Here is a 16,955-nt window from a genome sequence, read left to right as displayed (position 1 = left end):
TGGCTCCCCTGCCTTCAACTCTTCCAGCTTCTTGTCACTCGGCCATCCATCACAGTCAGTTGCCCTGGTGCCCTCACAATCATTGGTGGAGTACTTCTGCAGCTCTCTCAGATGACCTAGGGCTTCAGTAACAGGCATGAAGCTCTCCTCCTCCAGGCCCTGGATTCCTTTATTCCTTCCCTTCTGTCTCCTTGGTGTATTTGTACTGTGAGTGTTCGATTTGATCACTCTCAATGCTGTGATGTGAACATGGCCTTTGGATGAGACTTCATCCCCCGGCATCAGCAAAGAGCCTGATACAGAATGGCCTGCAGAAAGTGGTTTCAAGGTAACCCCAGAGCCTGGGAGCTGCCGGAGCGAGGGGGCAAGCCTAACTTTCTTAAGGACTTTTTGATCCTGCTTCAGTTTTTGTTCCAATGTGGGTACAAACTTGCTTTTTAAAACCCTTCTAATCACATCGGTGCTGACCTCAAAGCCTTCAGCCAATCTTGGAACTGACCAGGACTCTGCAAATTCCTTATGTAAATACCTAAGAAAAAAAGAAACAGGTTTTCAATCTGTGAAGTCTCCTATCAAGATAGTTAACTGATAATACTAGCAATAAATACATGGAAAGAGGGCTTGGAAAAACTGCAAACATAGTCTCTATTTTGTGCTACTAAATGGCTGTGTTCCATTTCTGTGCACTGACAATACTCAGCCACTCAAGTAACTTTATTTCATATCAGCTGACCACCTTCCACTGCATACCAGGCCCCAGTTAAAACCTGGGGATGCATGAAGACTGTCCTTCTCTTCAAAGAACATACAATCTGGTGGTGGAGACAGGTAAGAACACTATGACAAGTGTCACAGCAGAGGATGCTGTGAGAGCACTCAGAGACCCAGGGACAGGCTATCACAACACTTGCAGTGTGGCCCAGGAATTGCTTCAGGAAGTCTGTGCTAGAGCTGGTCTGAAAGGCTGAGCCTTAATAAGCTGGCAGAGGGGAGTGGGGAGGAAGAAGAGCAAAGGTAATAATGGCAGAGTGAGAAGCATGTGAAATACAAAATGTACATCACCTTTGTTGGGAACAGCTCAACTTGTGTGACAGTGTGAGAAGGAGCAAGATTGTATCATGCTTAGTGATTCTGGAGTTTATCCCAAAGCAACAGTGAAGAAAGGATTTTAAGTGGCAGAATGCCATGAGCAAATTTTCCTATTGAGGCTCAGTTCAGTGGTGTTGAAATGGAGGCAGTCATCAATTAGGTAGGGATCTGACCTAGAGAACCCAGAGGATTGGTTCTAGACTAGTGAAGAGCTACCACTTCCCCTGAGATGTGAATAAAGTGTAAGGTAATGGGAATGGAAGGTAAGGAGGAAGACCAAGAAACTTTAAATGGTTCTTACCTAATGGTCTGTTTTTTTTTCTTTGTCATAAAATGATATTTATATTGATCACAAAAGGGGAGGTGATAAGTAGGAAGATGTAAGCGTTGAAAAAGCTGGTATCCAAGACAGGAGAGGAAGCTGACAGGACAAAGGTGCTACAGCCTCATAAAATCTTGATCAGCTCTCAGAATCCCCTTTACTCTAAGTCTCAATTCCAGAGTCATTCTAATGGGAATGGAAAAATGGTACATGACCTATGGAGGGCTACTTAGCAATATTTATCAAATGGCAAATCCATTTGCTCTTAGATTCAGCAACCCTACTTCTGGAAATGTACAAAGACTTCTGACAGATATGTGAAATGCTGTGTATACAAAGTTATGCACTAGAGCACTACTTGTTACAGCACGTGGGTGGAAACAACCCAAGTGTCCACCATAAAAGACTGGTAAAATAAACTACAGTTTACTGTGCATCTACAAAAAAGAATGAGGAGCTCTCTCGGGAAGTGTAAAAATATGTTAAGTAAACAAAGTGCAGAACAGCATAGTATTACACTGTTTGTGATCAAGGAAGTGAAAATAAAATTCTATATTCATACTTGCTTGTTTGTATTTGCATAAGGAAACCTAGAAAATGACACAGAAAACTTTATTTAAAATAGTCTCCAGAGGAGACTGGGTGGGATTAATACTTCTTAATACATGTCATGTTATACTGTTCTAATTTTGAGCCATATGTAATATATTACCTATTCAAAACAAAAAACTTCACATTTAAAAAAGGATCTCTTTTCTAATATATGGATCCTCCCTTCAGAGAAATGAAACCATGGAAGCTCCATCCCTGGAACTTAGTCAAGAACGTCATGATCTACTTTAAAGGAGTTAAATGTTGTGACGCCTGCAATTTACTATTTAAAAATTTCAGCAAAAATGAACCATGTCAGAAAGTTAAAAACTATTAAACCTAGATGAGGGTCTTAGTGAAGTTCGTTTTATTTCACTTTTCTGTTAGAAATCTTAAATACTAAAAAGTAAAAGATATAAAAACAGCGTTTTAGGCCCCAATATCATTCACTTCTCATCACAGCAGATCCGAACTACCAAGAGTCTTACCGGATCTGCTCCATGGCTTCCCACGTCAGGGTCCTGGGCGGGGCACCTGGCACCTCCATTTGCCTTCGAATTTTCTGGAACCGGATGGCTTTTTTCTGTCGTTTCAGGGCTCTAGGGGAGAGAACCAATGGCAGCAGCCATGCGTGGAAGCTAGATGGGTAGTTTAAGAGCCTTGGGCTAAACACAGGGCGCCCAACCCGCATCTCTTTGCAAGGGCAACCTGGCCATATAAGCCAGCCCAGATTTGCTCAGTACACCGCCCCGTAAGTCTAACACCTAGAACAACAGCAGTCCACAAGCTGCTGCCGAATTCTCTAAGCGGGCGATGAAATACGTCACTGGTGAAGGGACCCGTGGTCCCAAGGGAGCTAACACTCTGCGCCCCTGACAACGGGTGAGAAATAAGGGCCGCTGCGGACGCCACGGCAGAACGCCTATGGGCCAAGAGGGCGAGGCCTGGGGCGCCGGGGTACGAGGCCTTGTTTCAGGCTGAGGGCCCGGGAAGGAGCTGGTACCTCTCCACCTCCTGCAGCTCCCGCTCCTCCGGCTCCCAGTCAGAATCGGGGTCCGGCTCGCGGCCGATAGAGCCTGGGCTCGCCACCCCTCGGGTCGCGAACCCACAGCGAGCGACCGCTGCACGTACACGCCCGCCCAGCAAGAGGTTCAGAGCAACAGCCATGTCGACAAAAACAGCCCTCAATAACCCAAAACGCTTCAGCACCGGAAGCCAGGAGCGGAACCGGAAGTAACGGGGGCAGGCAGGAAGCTGGGTTGATTGCGCCTCCTTCCCGCTTCCGGCTGAGGGCGTGACTTCAGAGCTTGAACCGTTCCAAGGCCCACCCTTCCTGACTGTAATTATGGAGGAGACTTCCCTGCCATTCGCGGGCGGGAATGAGGTAGAGGACACGCCTGCAAAACGGCATGAACTTTAATAAAAAGATGGGTTCAGTTGCCAAAAGCCGCCCCTCTGCCCCAACGGCTGCCCAGGCCGGCCTGTCTCCGCCACGGCGGCGGGAAGGGCGTCTTCTTGGCGGTCCACTGATGGCGACAGTCCCGTGCCGTGGGGACTCGGCTCCTCTGGGAAAGGGGCTTCTTGTCTCCCAGATAACCTCCCGTCCCGGGCCTCACCCAGGGGTCAGACCCATCATCTAGTGGTAAATCCAGGCTGAGGTTTGAAGGTTAGAGATGAGCACATCGCCCTGGCTTCTCTTCATCTTATAGTCTTTACTGATCCGGAAATAATCTTATGGAATTGAGGAATTATGGGCGTCTTTGTGTTTTGCCTTATGCAAATAGGGTTCCTGGCCAGGGCTTTTCAAACTGAAGTTTGGTGGCGGTCTGAGTTAGCAAAGATTGAAGACCCTTTGCCCCTTTGGAAACCTGAAGGGGGCTCTCCAGGAGAGCCTGAGTGCTGGGCTTCCTTCCTGCATTTACCTGTGGTGCCTGCTGTCCAGGAGTGCAGGGTTGTGCTACAGCAGGGGTGCAGAGGCAGGGCAGAGGGTGAGATCCTGGGCCTTGGCTGCTCTGTTTCCAGAGTCTAGCATGGAGGGCAAGGTGCATTCAATCCATAAGCCACTTACCACTCTTTCCCGTTGCAGAAGATGGCCCTGGCTTGGGGTTAAAGAGGATGACACTCGTCCTGCCAGGGCTTGGTTTATGGCTTCTAGTCTTCTGCTGGCTTGGCCTTCTGCAGTGGAAACATGGGTCCCCCTGAGTTGATATTCACAGAAGAGATTTGCTCACCTCTTTCCCAACTGTTGCCCAGTTCCCAACACAGAGGAATGGCATCCCATGCTTCCCTACAGCATCAGTACCACGCTGTATTGTAATTGGTGTGTTTACTTGTCCACATCCCTGTTACTGTTTATTGAGTGCTGTGGACTGTATTTCTGCTATTTCTATAACCAGGGTCTAGTACATAGGAGGTAAATAAATGGGTCCAGTACCTTCCTCATTCCCACACTGCTGGAAGTGCCATATAATATTTTGGAAGCATCCCAGCTGTAATGTTTGCTAGTGGGAATTTGCACGAGTCAGAGTGACCAAAGCTGGTTTTGCATACTTACGGCTCGTAAGGCTGACTCTGGCACTGGGAAAATAGTGCCTTCCAGATGTCTTCATTGACAATGAACAGAGGCCGATGGCTGCTGGAGCTTTTATCCAGTTGAAGTTCTTGGGCTGCAGATGGCACCAGGAATGATGTGGAACTGCAGCATTCATGCTTGACGGTGGCCCTAAGATCCTGGGGATCAACTCGTGGGGCTGAACTGGATGCAGGAAGTGAGGAACCTGCTCTTTGGCAGCCCTTCTCAGGAGGACCAATGGGACCAAACTCACAGATTGCAGTTCTTGACTGCCCAGCCTGTCCTGGTGAAATCTAGGCTAGAGGAGAAGAGCAGCCCCTTACCACATTTCTTGTGAGTCTGGATGGAATGGTGGAAGAAAATAGATAACTGAAAGAAATCTCTTCTAGGCTGTGGCCACTGTTTAACCAGCTACTCCTTTAGGGTTCAACAAAAACAGAGGACCCAACAGGTTTTCTACTAGCCGAGGGAACAGTGAATTCGGCAGCTGTTTTGTTGGCCCAAAACTGTTTACTTTTCTCCCATTAGAGCCATGGCACTGGCAGTGATAGGGACGAATTACACAGAGGCCACTGAGGGTGGTGGCCTTGTTAGTTGTCAGTCATGAGTTTGGGTTACTGCAAGACAGGAATATAGAGAACAAGTCTCTTGTAAGTGAGGAGGTTGGGAGCTGCACTTTGCTGGATGTCATTACTAAAAACAAGGGAGCTTGGGAACAGATGCAAAAGGAACCAACAGACCCTTTCCCAAGGTCCAGCATACCCTGCTTTCCCAGGCTCCACTGCCAGATACCATCACATTAGCCTCCTTGGCTGTGGCCACCACCATGTGCCAGTATAGCCCTTGTTCCCTTGTTCTGTGAGAGGCTGTGTAGGGACTCTCACCCGATACTTGTGAAGTTTTTTCTGGCCCTGGTGGCTGGGGTGCAGAATGCGGGTGAGCTGCTCTACAATACCCAGACTTCGGATGAGATTTTCCCTTTGTAGCAGGGCCTTCATCCGCTCCAGCTCCTCCTCTTCCACAATTTCTTGAGGCTGCATGGTGTCCAGGTGTACTGGTGGCAGCTGCAAGGTACATGAGAGATGAATGCAGGATCTCCAATGAGTCCCCTATCATCCACAAGGATGGCTGCAAGACTCCTGCCCGCTCTATCTTTGTCCCTTCCCTGACCTTAGTGGGAGGGTCCCTTTGCTATCCACTCTCTCACCTCCTGTTCCAAAAAGTCAGATTCAGTGTACTGATTAGGAACTCATCTCTCTTGTACAGGAGGAGAAGAGACTCCTCTTCTCTAGTAGTCCCAACCTGTTTTCCTGCAGAAAAGCAAGAGCCACAAAACCCCTGACACCTCTTTCTCCCGGTTCCGGTTCCTGTAAGCCAAGTGGGTGGAAAGGCTCCTGAGCCGGGCCCTGGACTGGCTCTTCTCCCCTGCCGATTCACCCTGGTTCTGGTCCTTGTTTTCCTTTCGTCTCTTATTGCCTGAGGTCTCCTGCTGTTCCTGCTTAAGGCGGATCTCTTCCAGTTGCTGCCTGACAAGACATAGCAGCTTCAGATACTGGAGAAATTGTGTTCGGGAGAAGAGGGGTGAGGGAAAATAGGGATGGGGAGAAAGCAGGAAATTATGATCTGCTCTGAGGACTGATGGGAAAGGAAGGAGGGGGAAGATGGGAAAGCCTACTAAACTGAGTCATTAAGAGTCTGATAGAATTTATAACTCCATTCCTCTTTCCTCAAGTATCTGGCTTCCTCTCCACCCTGCAGAGGAGCAGTTCAGCTTCAGGATTTGCCCCCACACAAGTGGACAGAGGAGAGTGCAGGGCAAAGTACCTGGCACACTCCTCTCTGGCCTTGGAAGCAGCCGTCTCCTGGAAGAGGGAGCCATTGTGCTTGAAGAAGGGTGTATACTTCTCTGTGTTGGGCCCAGGGTAGATCCGCCGGTACCCCCCAAGGTGGGCATCCTCATAGCGTTCCTGGTCCAGCAGTGCTGCATGGGATGACTCACTTTGTTCTCGCCTATGGAAACCAAGCTCAGGGTGAGTCAGGGAAGGACTGTGAGAATGTTCAACAGGGAAAGGAAGGCTGGCTAAGGCATTGAGAACCTCCTGCTAGCTAATGGCCTTTCTGGCCCCTGCCTGTGTGATGAAAGCTACCAGGCCCATCTATGGCCAGTCCCACCTGTGTGTATCCATGAAAACAGGCTTGACTTCCAGAAATCTGGTTTTCATCATAAATATAAAGGCATCCATTCATAAACTAGCACTCCAAGTTATCATAATATTTTAGGTTTCTGATTACAGAGTAGTATATGTTAATTAAAGAAAATTTAGAAGAGCAGAAAGAAGCTAGAAACCTCTAATCTTACTATGAAATTAGCATATTGGCTATGAGCATGGACTCTGGGGCAGGACTTACTGAGTTTGAATCCTGCCTTGCCACTCACTTGTTCTTTATTCCTTCCTTTCCTTCCTTGTTTTAGAAGAAAATGGGATCATACAACATTTTAAAATGGCCTAGTATTCTAGTGAGTCTATGATTGTACTTTTATTAAGTCCAGTAGTTTTTAACCTTTTTTCCCCATTGAAAGGCATGATTCCTAACAGTCACATGCACCGTCAGTCTCATGGGAATACCTAGGGTATCTTACAGTTACACTTCACCTTTGTTCACACAAACATCTGAATGCCTGCTGTGTGCCAGGCCCTCAGGATATCACGGCAAATCAAATACACACTGGTCCTGCATATTGCAATGCAAGTGGTGAAGAGTGATGCTATTATAGAAATAATCCTAAATCGATTCCAGTTCATTTTTATTATCATTAATGAATTATAATTTGGTGTCAGCAACAAATTACCATGTTTTAAACCCATCTTAAAATTAAACAACAGTGGGTAAACAATACTGATTTAAACATTACCCTATTATTGAATAACTAAATGTTTTCTGTGTTTTTTCGTTATAAACTTTCTTAGGAAATGGTTTATAGAGGAGCTTTGTTTAAAAAAAAAATGGCCAATAAAACCACATAAAGTTCCTTATGTGCTAATACGAAATAGCTCTAAAATACATTGGGTACAGAGTGTGAGAAAGTTATGTTACTGTCTGGGTAGATAAAGGGAGAAAAACAGTTTATATAAATACACATATATATGTGCATAAATGTTTGTGAAAGTATATACATGACCCCAGAAACATTGATTGGCTCCAGGGAAGAAAACTGAGTAGTTGGAGGAGGGTAGGAGAGAGACTATTCACTGTGTCTTTTGAATTTTGAAGATATTATCTATGATACATGATGTATTATCTATGCAAGAAAATTGTTTTTAATAGCTAGTCAGCCCTAGGCTGCCGTCTCCATCTAGAGAAGGACTTATACTCTCAGGAAACTAATAGCAAGGAAGGTAAGTTACATGACTAAACACATGTCAAACACCTGGAGCCCTTGGCTTCTCGTGGCTGTTGGTGGCACTGGAAAAGCCTCTCCTTGACTCGCCGCTTGTCCTCCTCTATCACCTTTCTTTTGTCACAGCCTCGGAGGTTGATAAGAGTCATGGCATCACAGAGAAGTGCATCCTTCACTTCCCGATCAAGGCGTGAGTCAGTGGTGAAGCTTGGAGAGTGGTTTACCTGCCAGGAGGAGTCATTATTCATCCCTCTCCTAGTCCACCTGAGCAGGTCATGATTCTTGCAGGCCCAGCTGGAGGGTCTAGGAGACATCCCCCTCCAGTGGCCTCAACCAAGGAGTCTCAATGTTCTGACTTCCAAGGCTGAAGGACTCTGCCACAGAGAACCCTCCAACACACAGGCTGGTGAGGACAAATCAGACAGCCTGACTATAGCTATAGTGTCCTTAAAGGTAAGGCTTACATGAGGAACACTTGGGATCCAAAACCTGGATTGTTATGTGGAGACCAGAGACCACTAAGACTGGACTCAGCAGGTCAAAAGTGCAGAGGTATTACACTTTCTAGTTCCTGTCCACCCTTGTGCCTCTGTGTCCCCCATTCTCTGTTCCACCACCTGCGTACACTTCTATCCCAGGTGTCCTGTTCAGGGGTGGACCTTGGTTTTGTAAAGCCCAGGAGATAATCCTCACCTCCAGCAGCCAGGGCTTCAGCTTGTGGTCCAGCAAGATGTCAAAACCAAGGATCTCAAAACAGGCACATGTACCTCCACTCAGATATTGGGGAAAACAGGTTCGGTAGTTGTGGCGAAGAACAGAATGTGCTGAGATGATGGTTTTGATGATGATGTCCTCGATGTCCCCCCATAGCTCTTGGGGGTCGTAGCCATGCTCTCGCAGCCAGGTGTTGAGTGTTGACAGCTTCCTGTGAGGCCCAGTGCTCAGAGGAAGACCAGTGGGGACTAATGCTAACCCTAATTCCATGTGTCGGTTTCTTGTGCTTTAAAGGGCTGCCATGAGCTTGGAGCAGGGCTTAGTTACAGGGTGGGGTTTGGGGCTGCCCTTGGTGGTCAGGCACAGTACAGGGGTCTATAAAGGCTGAGCCAGCTCAACCTCACATGAGCCATCTCAGTTTCATGGGCTGCTGAGACTGTGGGGCTAAAGGACAGAGAAAGAGGAGAAAACAGAGTAGGGCATACCTCTTACTGCCCACAGCATCATCCCGGACAAAATTCTCATTGTGTTTGTTGATAGCATAGTTGGTCAGGTGCATGCAGACATCATCCTGGGAAGACAGTGGCCATGTGGTCTCAGACTGCTTCCACTCAACTCTCCTCTCCAGCCCTTTGTTGCCTTTTGATTGCCCTCCCCTCCCCAGGATGGCTCATCTCCTGTCCCTCTTCACCAAGGACTGTCCTGTAAGCTGGGGAGAAGAGTGTGCCATTCCTGCAGGCATGGCCTTTCTGCAGTCACCACCCCCTGAATGCTCTCCTCCCAGCTAGGTGCTGAGGTGCTCACAGGCTTCACTGCCTGTTCATGCATGATAAGTTAGCTGCGAGACAAGCCTCTACCTGGTTTTTCCATAGAACCTCAGCACTACTGGCAGTGGAAGAGAAGAGAGTGCTGCCCCGCCTCCCAGCACTGCCACCTGGCCCCTCACCAGGTTGTTGTGGCTGCGCTCCATGTAGGGCATGGTGGCAAAGCGGGCCAGGCCCTCCTCATACATGAAGATCCGAAGAGGGTCACAGGATGTGATCAGGACGTAGATTCGCATATCAAACTTGAAGCCGTCAATGAGGAAGGGCTGAGAGCATGCAAATCCACCGGGGAAAAATAATAATACAGTGGTCCCTCAGTATCTGCAGGGGATTGGCTCCAGGACACCTCAGGGATACCAAAATCCATGAATCTCATATAAAGTGGCATAGTACAGTCAGCCCTCCATAGCCACAGTTTCCACATCTGTGGCTATGGAGGGCTGACTGTACTTTTTAAGTACTTAATATGTTCCACCAACTGTTGTAAGTGCTTCAAATACATAATAACTCATTTAATTTTCACAATAACCATATAAAGTAGTTACTGTTTTTATACCCACTAATAAATGAAGAAACTGAGGCGTGGAAAAGTTAAGAAATTTGCTCAAGATCACAACATATCTAGAAAGTAAAAAAACTCAGATTCAGAGCAGGTTGGCTCCACACTGCCTCCAAGATTGACATGGGATAGCAGGAAGGGTGGAGGCCTAAAACTAGCCTCCCTGGCTTTGGGAAAGATGGGGCACCCCAGTGCTGGCAGAGGGACCTGGTGGTACTGAGGCACCCTTCACCTTGGAGATGTACTGCTGGCAGATCATATGCTCTCCTGGCTTGATCTCCCGTGGATTTCGGGTGATGAAGATGCCACGTCCCTGGCAGCCACTGTCTGGCTTGCAGATATAAGTGCGGATTTTTCGCTGACGACCATAGGACTGGAAGTCCCCGTAGCTATGTGCAGAGAGGGGCTGGTCAGAGGGTTTCTGTGCATGATGGCTGGTCAGAGGGTTTCTGTGCATGATGGCTGTCCCTGTGGACTTCTTCCTGTTATCCAGTCTATGCTCTTGCTGGAGTACTCAGTCTCACACCTACTTTTCTTTTCCTTTTTTTCCCCCTGGGTTTTTTTTTTAAGTTGAAGTATAGTCGATGTACAATATTATATAAGTTATTGTTGATGTACAATATTATATAAGGTATACAATATAGTATATTCACAATTTGTAAAGGTTACGCTCCATTTATAGTTCTTATAAAATACTGGCTATATTCCCTGCGTTGTACAATATATTCTTGTAGCTTATTTTATACATAGTAGTTTGAGACCTACTTTTCTTTAACCAGCCCAAACTCTCCTACTTCCATCCATCTAAGACATTCTAGGTCCCAAGGCCAGAGTCTGGTGAGAACTGAGTTGGTGAACCCTTTCCTCCCCAAGTATCTCAACCTGGGGAGTATCACTCACTCTGCGGGGAGGCACCAGGTGCGGGGGAAGATGTTGTACTCTGTAGGATAGAGTTTCTGCATGCGGTTGAGGTTCCGAGCCAGCAGATCTTTGCGGCAGATTTCTGTCATGCCAGGGAAGTGGTTGATTTTCTGAAACAGAGCCAGTTGGTTATACTACCCACCAGAGTAAAGGGCAGTTCCTGGGGCCTGGGCATCCCAGGTACCAGTGGAGAAGGACTGGGAAGGTCAAGGCAGAAGTCACAGTGGAGGTAAACACTGCACCTAGTACCCCAACGGAGAAAGGGAAGGTTCCCTAAGGTAGGTGAGAATCTGTCCATTGGCCTCTCCCCCAAACACACATACACAGAAAGGTTAGGAAATGAGGGGCAGTGAGAAGGGCTAGCCAGGACTTTGGGCCTTTCAGCCACCTTGTAACATCCCTCAGACTACCAGGGCCCAGTCCTGTAGGAATAACTGGTGTGTGTTGGCACAAAGCAAATGCGAAAACATTTCCCCAAGGAGAAAGGAAACTAAGAACCAGCTCCAGGGAATGGGCGGCCCTGGCACTCCCAGAAGGCAAGGCGTTGCCATGGTGGAACCCCCACTGCTCGGCCTGCAGTGCATGGTGCTGGGAGGCTCAGTGCTCTTGCACTGGCTTTCCCCCGCACTAGCTATGTGAACACGTATTCCTGAACCTATGTCCTTAACATAAAGAGTATCTTTAAAATTTTTTAAAATTTATTTTTCATAAGGCTATTTTTTTGAGAATTTATTGACATGAGAATGAAAAAGCACTTAACAGTGTCTGCTGTGTAATGAACCCTCAATAATGCTGTTACTGTTACCCTCATCTTACAACTGCTCCCTGCCTGCCCTTTCTTTGGGGCTTCTTGAGTATGTCTAGCCGTCTCCCTCTCTCTCTCTCTCTCTCTCTCTCTCTCTCTGTCTATCTCTCAGGATCTTCTCCCATGATTTGTGGGCACATTACAGTCTCAGCTCCCTGCTTAGCTTCATCTCAAAATAAGCTTGCAGACATTTTAAAATTATTTTACTGCGAACCACCACAAAGACCAGAGGGTAACAAAAATACCGATAAGAAGTAATAGTCTGCTTGTGGACCCTGGTCCATCTTTCCTGACTTTCTCACTGCTGTGCAGGACCCCACACTGACTCTTAATGGATGTGGAAGCTAGGCTGAGCTGCTTAGAAGGCTGGATCATTTAGCTGGCTCTACTGTTAGCTCTGAGCTGCCTCCCAATCTTCCCCCTAGGATAGGCTCACCCGCCCTGGAGGGTGCCAGCTGAGCACAGATGCTTCCAGGTAAGCGGCAAATATTGAGATAGAATGTGCCCAGCAGACACTTCCTTCAGATAACAAAAGTACCAGAGGCCCAAGAAGAAAATATTTCCTTTGGTTTAGAAGCCCCTGGCTATGATCTCTCCTACTCTATACAAGGGTACAGCCACCCAGAGTGGCAGCCTCAGGTGCCTGGGCAGAAAGATACAAGTCGTCATTCTGGAGTGGTAGTCCCTTTAGGATCTGGGGTGGGGAGGTTGTACCTGAAACCTCTTCATGTCCATGACTCGTTCCAGTGAAACAGAGCAGTCTGTCCAGTACACTGTCCACTCTTCGTCCTCCCCCACCTCTTTCAGGCCACACATTTGGGCTGCTCGACGCACTGTGGAGAGAGGGAGGTCAGTGGAGCCAGCCTGGGCACTGGTAACAAGCTCTGGGACTGTAGCTGGGTCGGGTCAGGAACAGACCTGACCAGAGAGTGGGTTGGAGAGGGGGATAGTTCTTACCTCAGCTCCACACTCTAGTTACCATGTGACAGTTCCAAGCTCATGAGGCTGTCAGGGCCCTTCCAAAATCTGTGACAGAAAACTAGAGCCTAGCTCCCTGTCCTTGTCAGTCTTCTATCTCAATTAGGATAGTTTCTGACCCATAGAGCTGACCCTTAGTAGGGGTCACACTGGCGCCTCACACTCTGGGGGTCCCCTTGTATGATGCCTGGGTTGGGGGGATAAGGGGAGTTAGAAATGACTGACCTAACTGGTGATTTTTTTTTAATTGCTGAAACGCCCTCAAAATCTGAGTTGAAAAAACAGTTTTAACCTGGTTTCATCTTATCTCTGGTAAAATCTAGGAACAGTGGAGCAATGATGACCCTCAGTCATTCTCTTGTTGTTGTTAGCCAACTGTGGAGATTCCTGCCCTGCCACTGAGACAAACTCGAACTATGATGTTTCAACTGCCTGTAGCTGAGCCAGGAGGCTCAGTACAGGTTATAGACCAGCCTCAGCCTAACGAGATCTGGGGGCTGGGAGCAGCTTGGAGGACCATCTCCAGGGTGAAAGCCACAGCCCTAAGTGCCCTCTTATGCCCAGTGGCGTGAGTGACGAGCTGGGTGCTTACCACTCTCATACTTGCAGTTGGTCAGGTTGATGGCCAAGGGTCTGGAATGGAGGAAGAGCAGAAATCAGGAAGAGTGGAAGAGAAGGATAGACCCTGGGCTGCCAGGCACCCCAATAAAGAGACACCCAACAAATGCACAGTGCAATTCATTTTCTCTAGAAGCCATTCAAAGGAAAGGCCAGGATGATATCAACTTGCTGAAATTCTAAACTAGACAAGCCCAAATTGTTCTGAATTTTCTTTGTTTTTGTAGTATCAAAAGGTTAATGATCTCCTGTATGCCCTGTCCTCTTTCCTAGGCTAAAGGGAAGACCTTGGATCCCAGCTGTTGAAGGGCAGGGGATGACTCTGGAGCTAAGCAAGTGAGGGGGTCCAGGGAACCATTACCTGTGTTTCCGCCTTTTCTTTCTCCTCCCAACTTCTACGTCATCTGGGTCAGCTGGGGTTATGACTTTCTTTGGTATTTTCTTGGCTACAACGGATAAGGCAACTCCATTCATAAATGCATTGCAGTCAGCTTTTGAGAGTGCCTGCTGAGAAGGGTTAGAAGGGGTGGTACCTTCCCCTTTAACACATTCCTCCTCAGATCCCTCCTCTTCAACATAGTCTTCCTCTGATTCACTGGTCTTACAGGTACTTGGCTCCATCCTTTTAGATTCTGAAGGGAGAGGGGTGGGAGTGAAATATATATATATATATATAGATGTCAGACCTCCCGTATGTATGTATGTATGTATGTATGTATGTATGTATGTATGTATGTATATGGATGTCAGGCCTCCCGCCAGGCCCGGGAAGGCCTGCAGAAATCCAGCTAAGGACCTTCATTGTGTTATAAGGAATGTTGCTGCTCCTTCAGAACAGAACAGTCCCACTACAGAATGCGATGTTTCCAAGTAGGTAATGGGGTCTGTGGTTTGCCCGTGAGATGTTGGATTCGCTGACAAGCCCCCATCATCCAAGATCACTCCAAATAACATTCTAGGAAGCATTCAGGGGCTGATCTGAGCTGGCAGCGACCATGACCATAGCTTTTTTATTCTTCCATGTGATGGTGGATGGCTGGGGCGCTGGGGCGGGGAGGGGGTGCTTTGCTTTTAAAACAGAGCTGAAGACCAAAGATCGCCTAGGCCAGCCTTTTCCCTGTCCCACGACTCAGTTTCTCTATATGCACTGGGGCCAGGCACCCAATGGCCAAGACCCCTTGGGCTCTGAGAGCAAAGGGGGAGCCCCCGACAGACACCGCCCACCCGAGGTTCCGAGGAGGAGGAGCTGCTGGGTCTGCCCCTATCGGCCTGGTGCTGGACTCAGCTGGTCGTTCATGTCCGCCCTTCAGCTGGCTCTTGCTTCTTCTTGGGCGTTGCTGGTCCTCCGGAGCCGCCTCCTTGTTCCACAGGACTGGTTGTCCCGGCCAATCGCGAGGGGGAGCCCGCTCCCCACTGCGCCTGGGGTTCGTGCCTAGCTCGGAGATCCCGGCGGCGGCGGCGCCTCCTTCACCAAGCCGGCAGCCGCCGCCGCCGCCGTCGCCATGGACACGAGGGAGGCTCCCATTAGAGCAGCGTTCTGGGGGCGGGGCCTCCCCGAAAGCCACACCCACCTGGGCGCCCGCCGAGGCCATCTTGGGCGGGGGCTGGCGGTGGAATCAAGCCCGCGGCCCGCGAGGCCGAATTCCTGCTGTAGCTGACCGGATGCATAATGGGACTTGCAGTCTTTCCGCTTTCACGCCGGTTCGCTCAAGCCCTACCCAGATCCTTTCCTTGAACCCACAGGCCAAGCACCGGATTTGGCCAAGTCGTGCTCGGGACAAATACCTGCTTGCCTTTCTTCATTTTTTTAAAATTACCATGTCTTGAGCACAGTCTCAGCACTTAACGAGGGACGGTCGTGATTAGCACCCATGCCCTCAAGGTGCTCATCAGACTTCACTGTGGTCTCTTCCTGACGTCCAGCCACTTTGACTTCTGATCACCACCTCTACCAAACTCAGCCCAATTTGTCATTTTAAGTTCATCCCACGTGCCTAAATCTAGACGACACTTAAAATTTTTCCCACCTTTAAAAAGACATGGTCATTTTTCATTCATAGACTTTTTGAACTTGTTTGTGACCCGAGGATGGGGGACGGGCACCTGTAAAGACATCATCTCTGTTACCCTCTCCTAGAGATGCTTCTAAGTCCCTTACCTTCCAGGACACACGTTTTTCTTACTCTTTCAACAAGCAGTGTTCCAGGCACTGTTCTAGTACCTGAACCGTCATTTCTTGCCTGAATTTTCACCATTCATCAACCTCTTAACTGGATTCCCTGATTCTGTTCTTCCCTGCTGCATCCATTCATTCACTGCAGCTTAAGTATCCTTTCTAAAATGTAAACTTGCTGCTCCCCAATTTAAAACTTTTTTTTTAACGGAGGGAGGTAATTAGGTTTATTTATTTAGTATAGGTACTGGGAATTGAACCCAGGACCTCATGCATGCTAGGCATGCACTCTACCACTGAGCTATATCCTCCTCCCTAAAACTCTCAAAGTTTCCCATTAGATCAAGTCCAAAACCCCTTAGTATCAGAGACCCTCCATTAAAAAGCAAGCAAAGAGGTGGAGAGGCCCTGGGCTGGATTATCTCTTCTCACCTTCCTACTGTGCTCAAAGCTCAGGGCTCTGAGTACAAAGGGCCTCCTAAGTGTTCCATATTCAAACTTAGAAAAAGCTTCCATCTAAATCCCCTTCTTGATGATTCGCAAAGTATGTGTGGCTGAGAAGTACCACCATAAAGAAAACCTACTCGACTTTTTAAAATTTTTTATGGAAAAACTTATTTTTTGCTGGAGAATGCTTTCCTCTAAACATCAGCCCTAGGGAAAAACTGGAAAATACTTGTATTTGGGCTCATCACCTTGGACGCAAAGTCCAGTTTTGCTATAATGGTCATCTGCACTACCTTCAGAGAGAGAGCAAGCAAAATAAAGTGATGTTATTGGAGCCTGCAAGGTAAGGCCTTGCAGAAAGAGGCATGAAGCTAAAATCACTGCCAAAAACATGAAGGTGACCAAAAATTCTTTATAGGAGTTTAAATTTTAAACTTTTTCTTATGAAATGGGTTGTGATGCATATTCTGCCTTATCTCAGTGAGACTTTATTAACTGGCAGTCGGTCGTACGTGCACAGCCCCAGCAGCTTCTGGTGTCTGACTGCCCTGTGCTGCAGTCCTGACTGCACTACTTTTGAGCTACTTGGACAGGTTACTAAACCTCTGTCATCTGTTAAACCTGTTCTCTTCACCTGTTAAAAGGGGGTATTAAGAGGACCTGCAACTTTCAAGTTGTGAGGACACCTTGTTTTCACATGAAATGAGAACATTCAGCTCAGCATTGGGGATGTAGGAAAATTCAAGGTGGCTAGGTGGGCGAAGAATGTGCTACAACAGGGGCAAATGGATGGGGGAGCCAAATCGGGTGGAGGGATAGGATGAAGAAATAAAACTCAGTGGGGGGCAAAGGAAGACCGAGCAGAGAGGCAAGAACAGAGGAAGTGATTAAACTATCACTTTGCTAAGACTTGATACAAAAGGGAAAGTCTGCACATATAAA

The 16,955-nt window shown here is 47.9% G+C and overlaps 1 protein-coding gene across 3 annotated transcripts; it reads right to left on the bottom strand.

Moving 5' to 3' along the window:
• Positions 1–378: 378 nt before the first annotated feature.
• Positions 379–16,907, bottom strand: TTLL13 (tubulin tyrosine ligase like 13). Of its 3 annotated transcripts, none has more exons than XM_074354209.1 (16): positions 13,755–16,907; positions 13,368–13,408; positions 12,512–12,630; positions 10,972–11,102; positions 10,304–10,460; positions 9,635–9,778; positions 9,174–9,259; positions 8,668–8,899; positions 8,005–8,198; positions 6,399–6,584; positions 5,920–6,100; positions 5,459–5,638; positions 4,557–4,872; positions 4,071–4,177; positions 2,491–2,601; positions 379–529 (listed from the first exon to the last, which is right to left on the bottom strand). In XM_074354209.1, exons 1-16 carry the CDS (start codon positions 14,012–14,014, stop codon positions 518–520), a joined length of 2,457 nt encoding a protein of 818 aa, XP_074210310.1. In that variant the 5' UTR covers positions 14,015–16,907; the 3' UTR covers positions 379–517. The 3 variants fall into 3 exon arrangements, with proteins under 3 accessions (XP_074210310.1, XP_074210312.1, XP_074210311.1); XM_074354211.1 differs by having other exon boundaries at positions 4,557–4,668; XM_074354210.1 differs by lacking the exons at positions 379–529; positions 2,491–2,601 and adding an exon at positions 3,405–3,959.
• Positions 16,908–16,955: the final 48 nt, after the last annotated feature.

Source organism: Camelus bactrianus, chromosome 27 (assembly GCF_048773025.1).
Source record: "Camelus bactrianus isolate YW-2024 breed Bactrian camel chromosome 27, ASM4877302v1, whole genome shotgun sequence".
NCBI classification, from domain to species: domain Eukaryota; kingdom Metazoa; phylum Chordata; class Mammalia; order Artiodactyla; family Camelidae; genus Camelus; species Camelus bactrianus.
The sequence above is the reverse complement of the archived record's forward strand: the minus strand, read 5'-3'. Positions and strand labels throughout refer to the sequence as shown.

What these genes read in the sequence shown, in the direction of transcription:
- TTLL13 (XM_074354209.1), bottom strand. Translation starts at nt 14,014, where the DNA reads ATGGAGCCAAGTACCTGTAAGACCAGTGAATCAGAGGAAGACTATGTT. An exon ending in GATGCTGTGGGCAGTAAGAG is followed by an intron (nt 8,900 to 9,173) that starts GTATGCCCTACT and finishes TGGGCCTCACAG; the next exon opens with GAAGCTGTCAACACTCAACA. An exon ending in AAAAACTTCACAAGTATCGG is followed by an intron (nt 4,873 to 5,458) that starts GTGAGAGTCCCT and finishes CTTCTCCTCTAG; the next exon opens with CCTAGATTTCACCAGGACAG.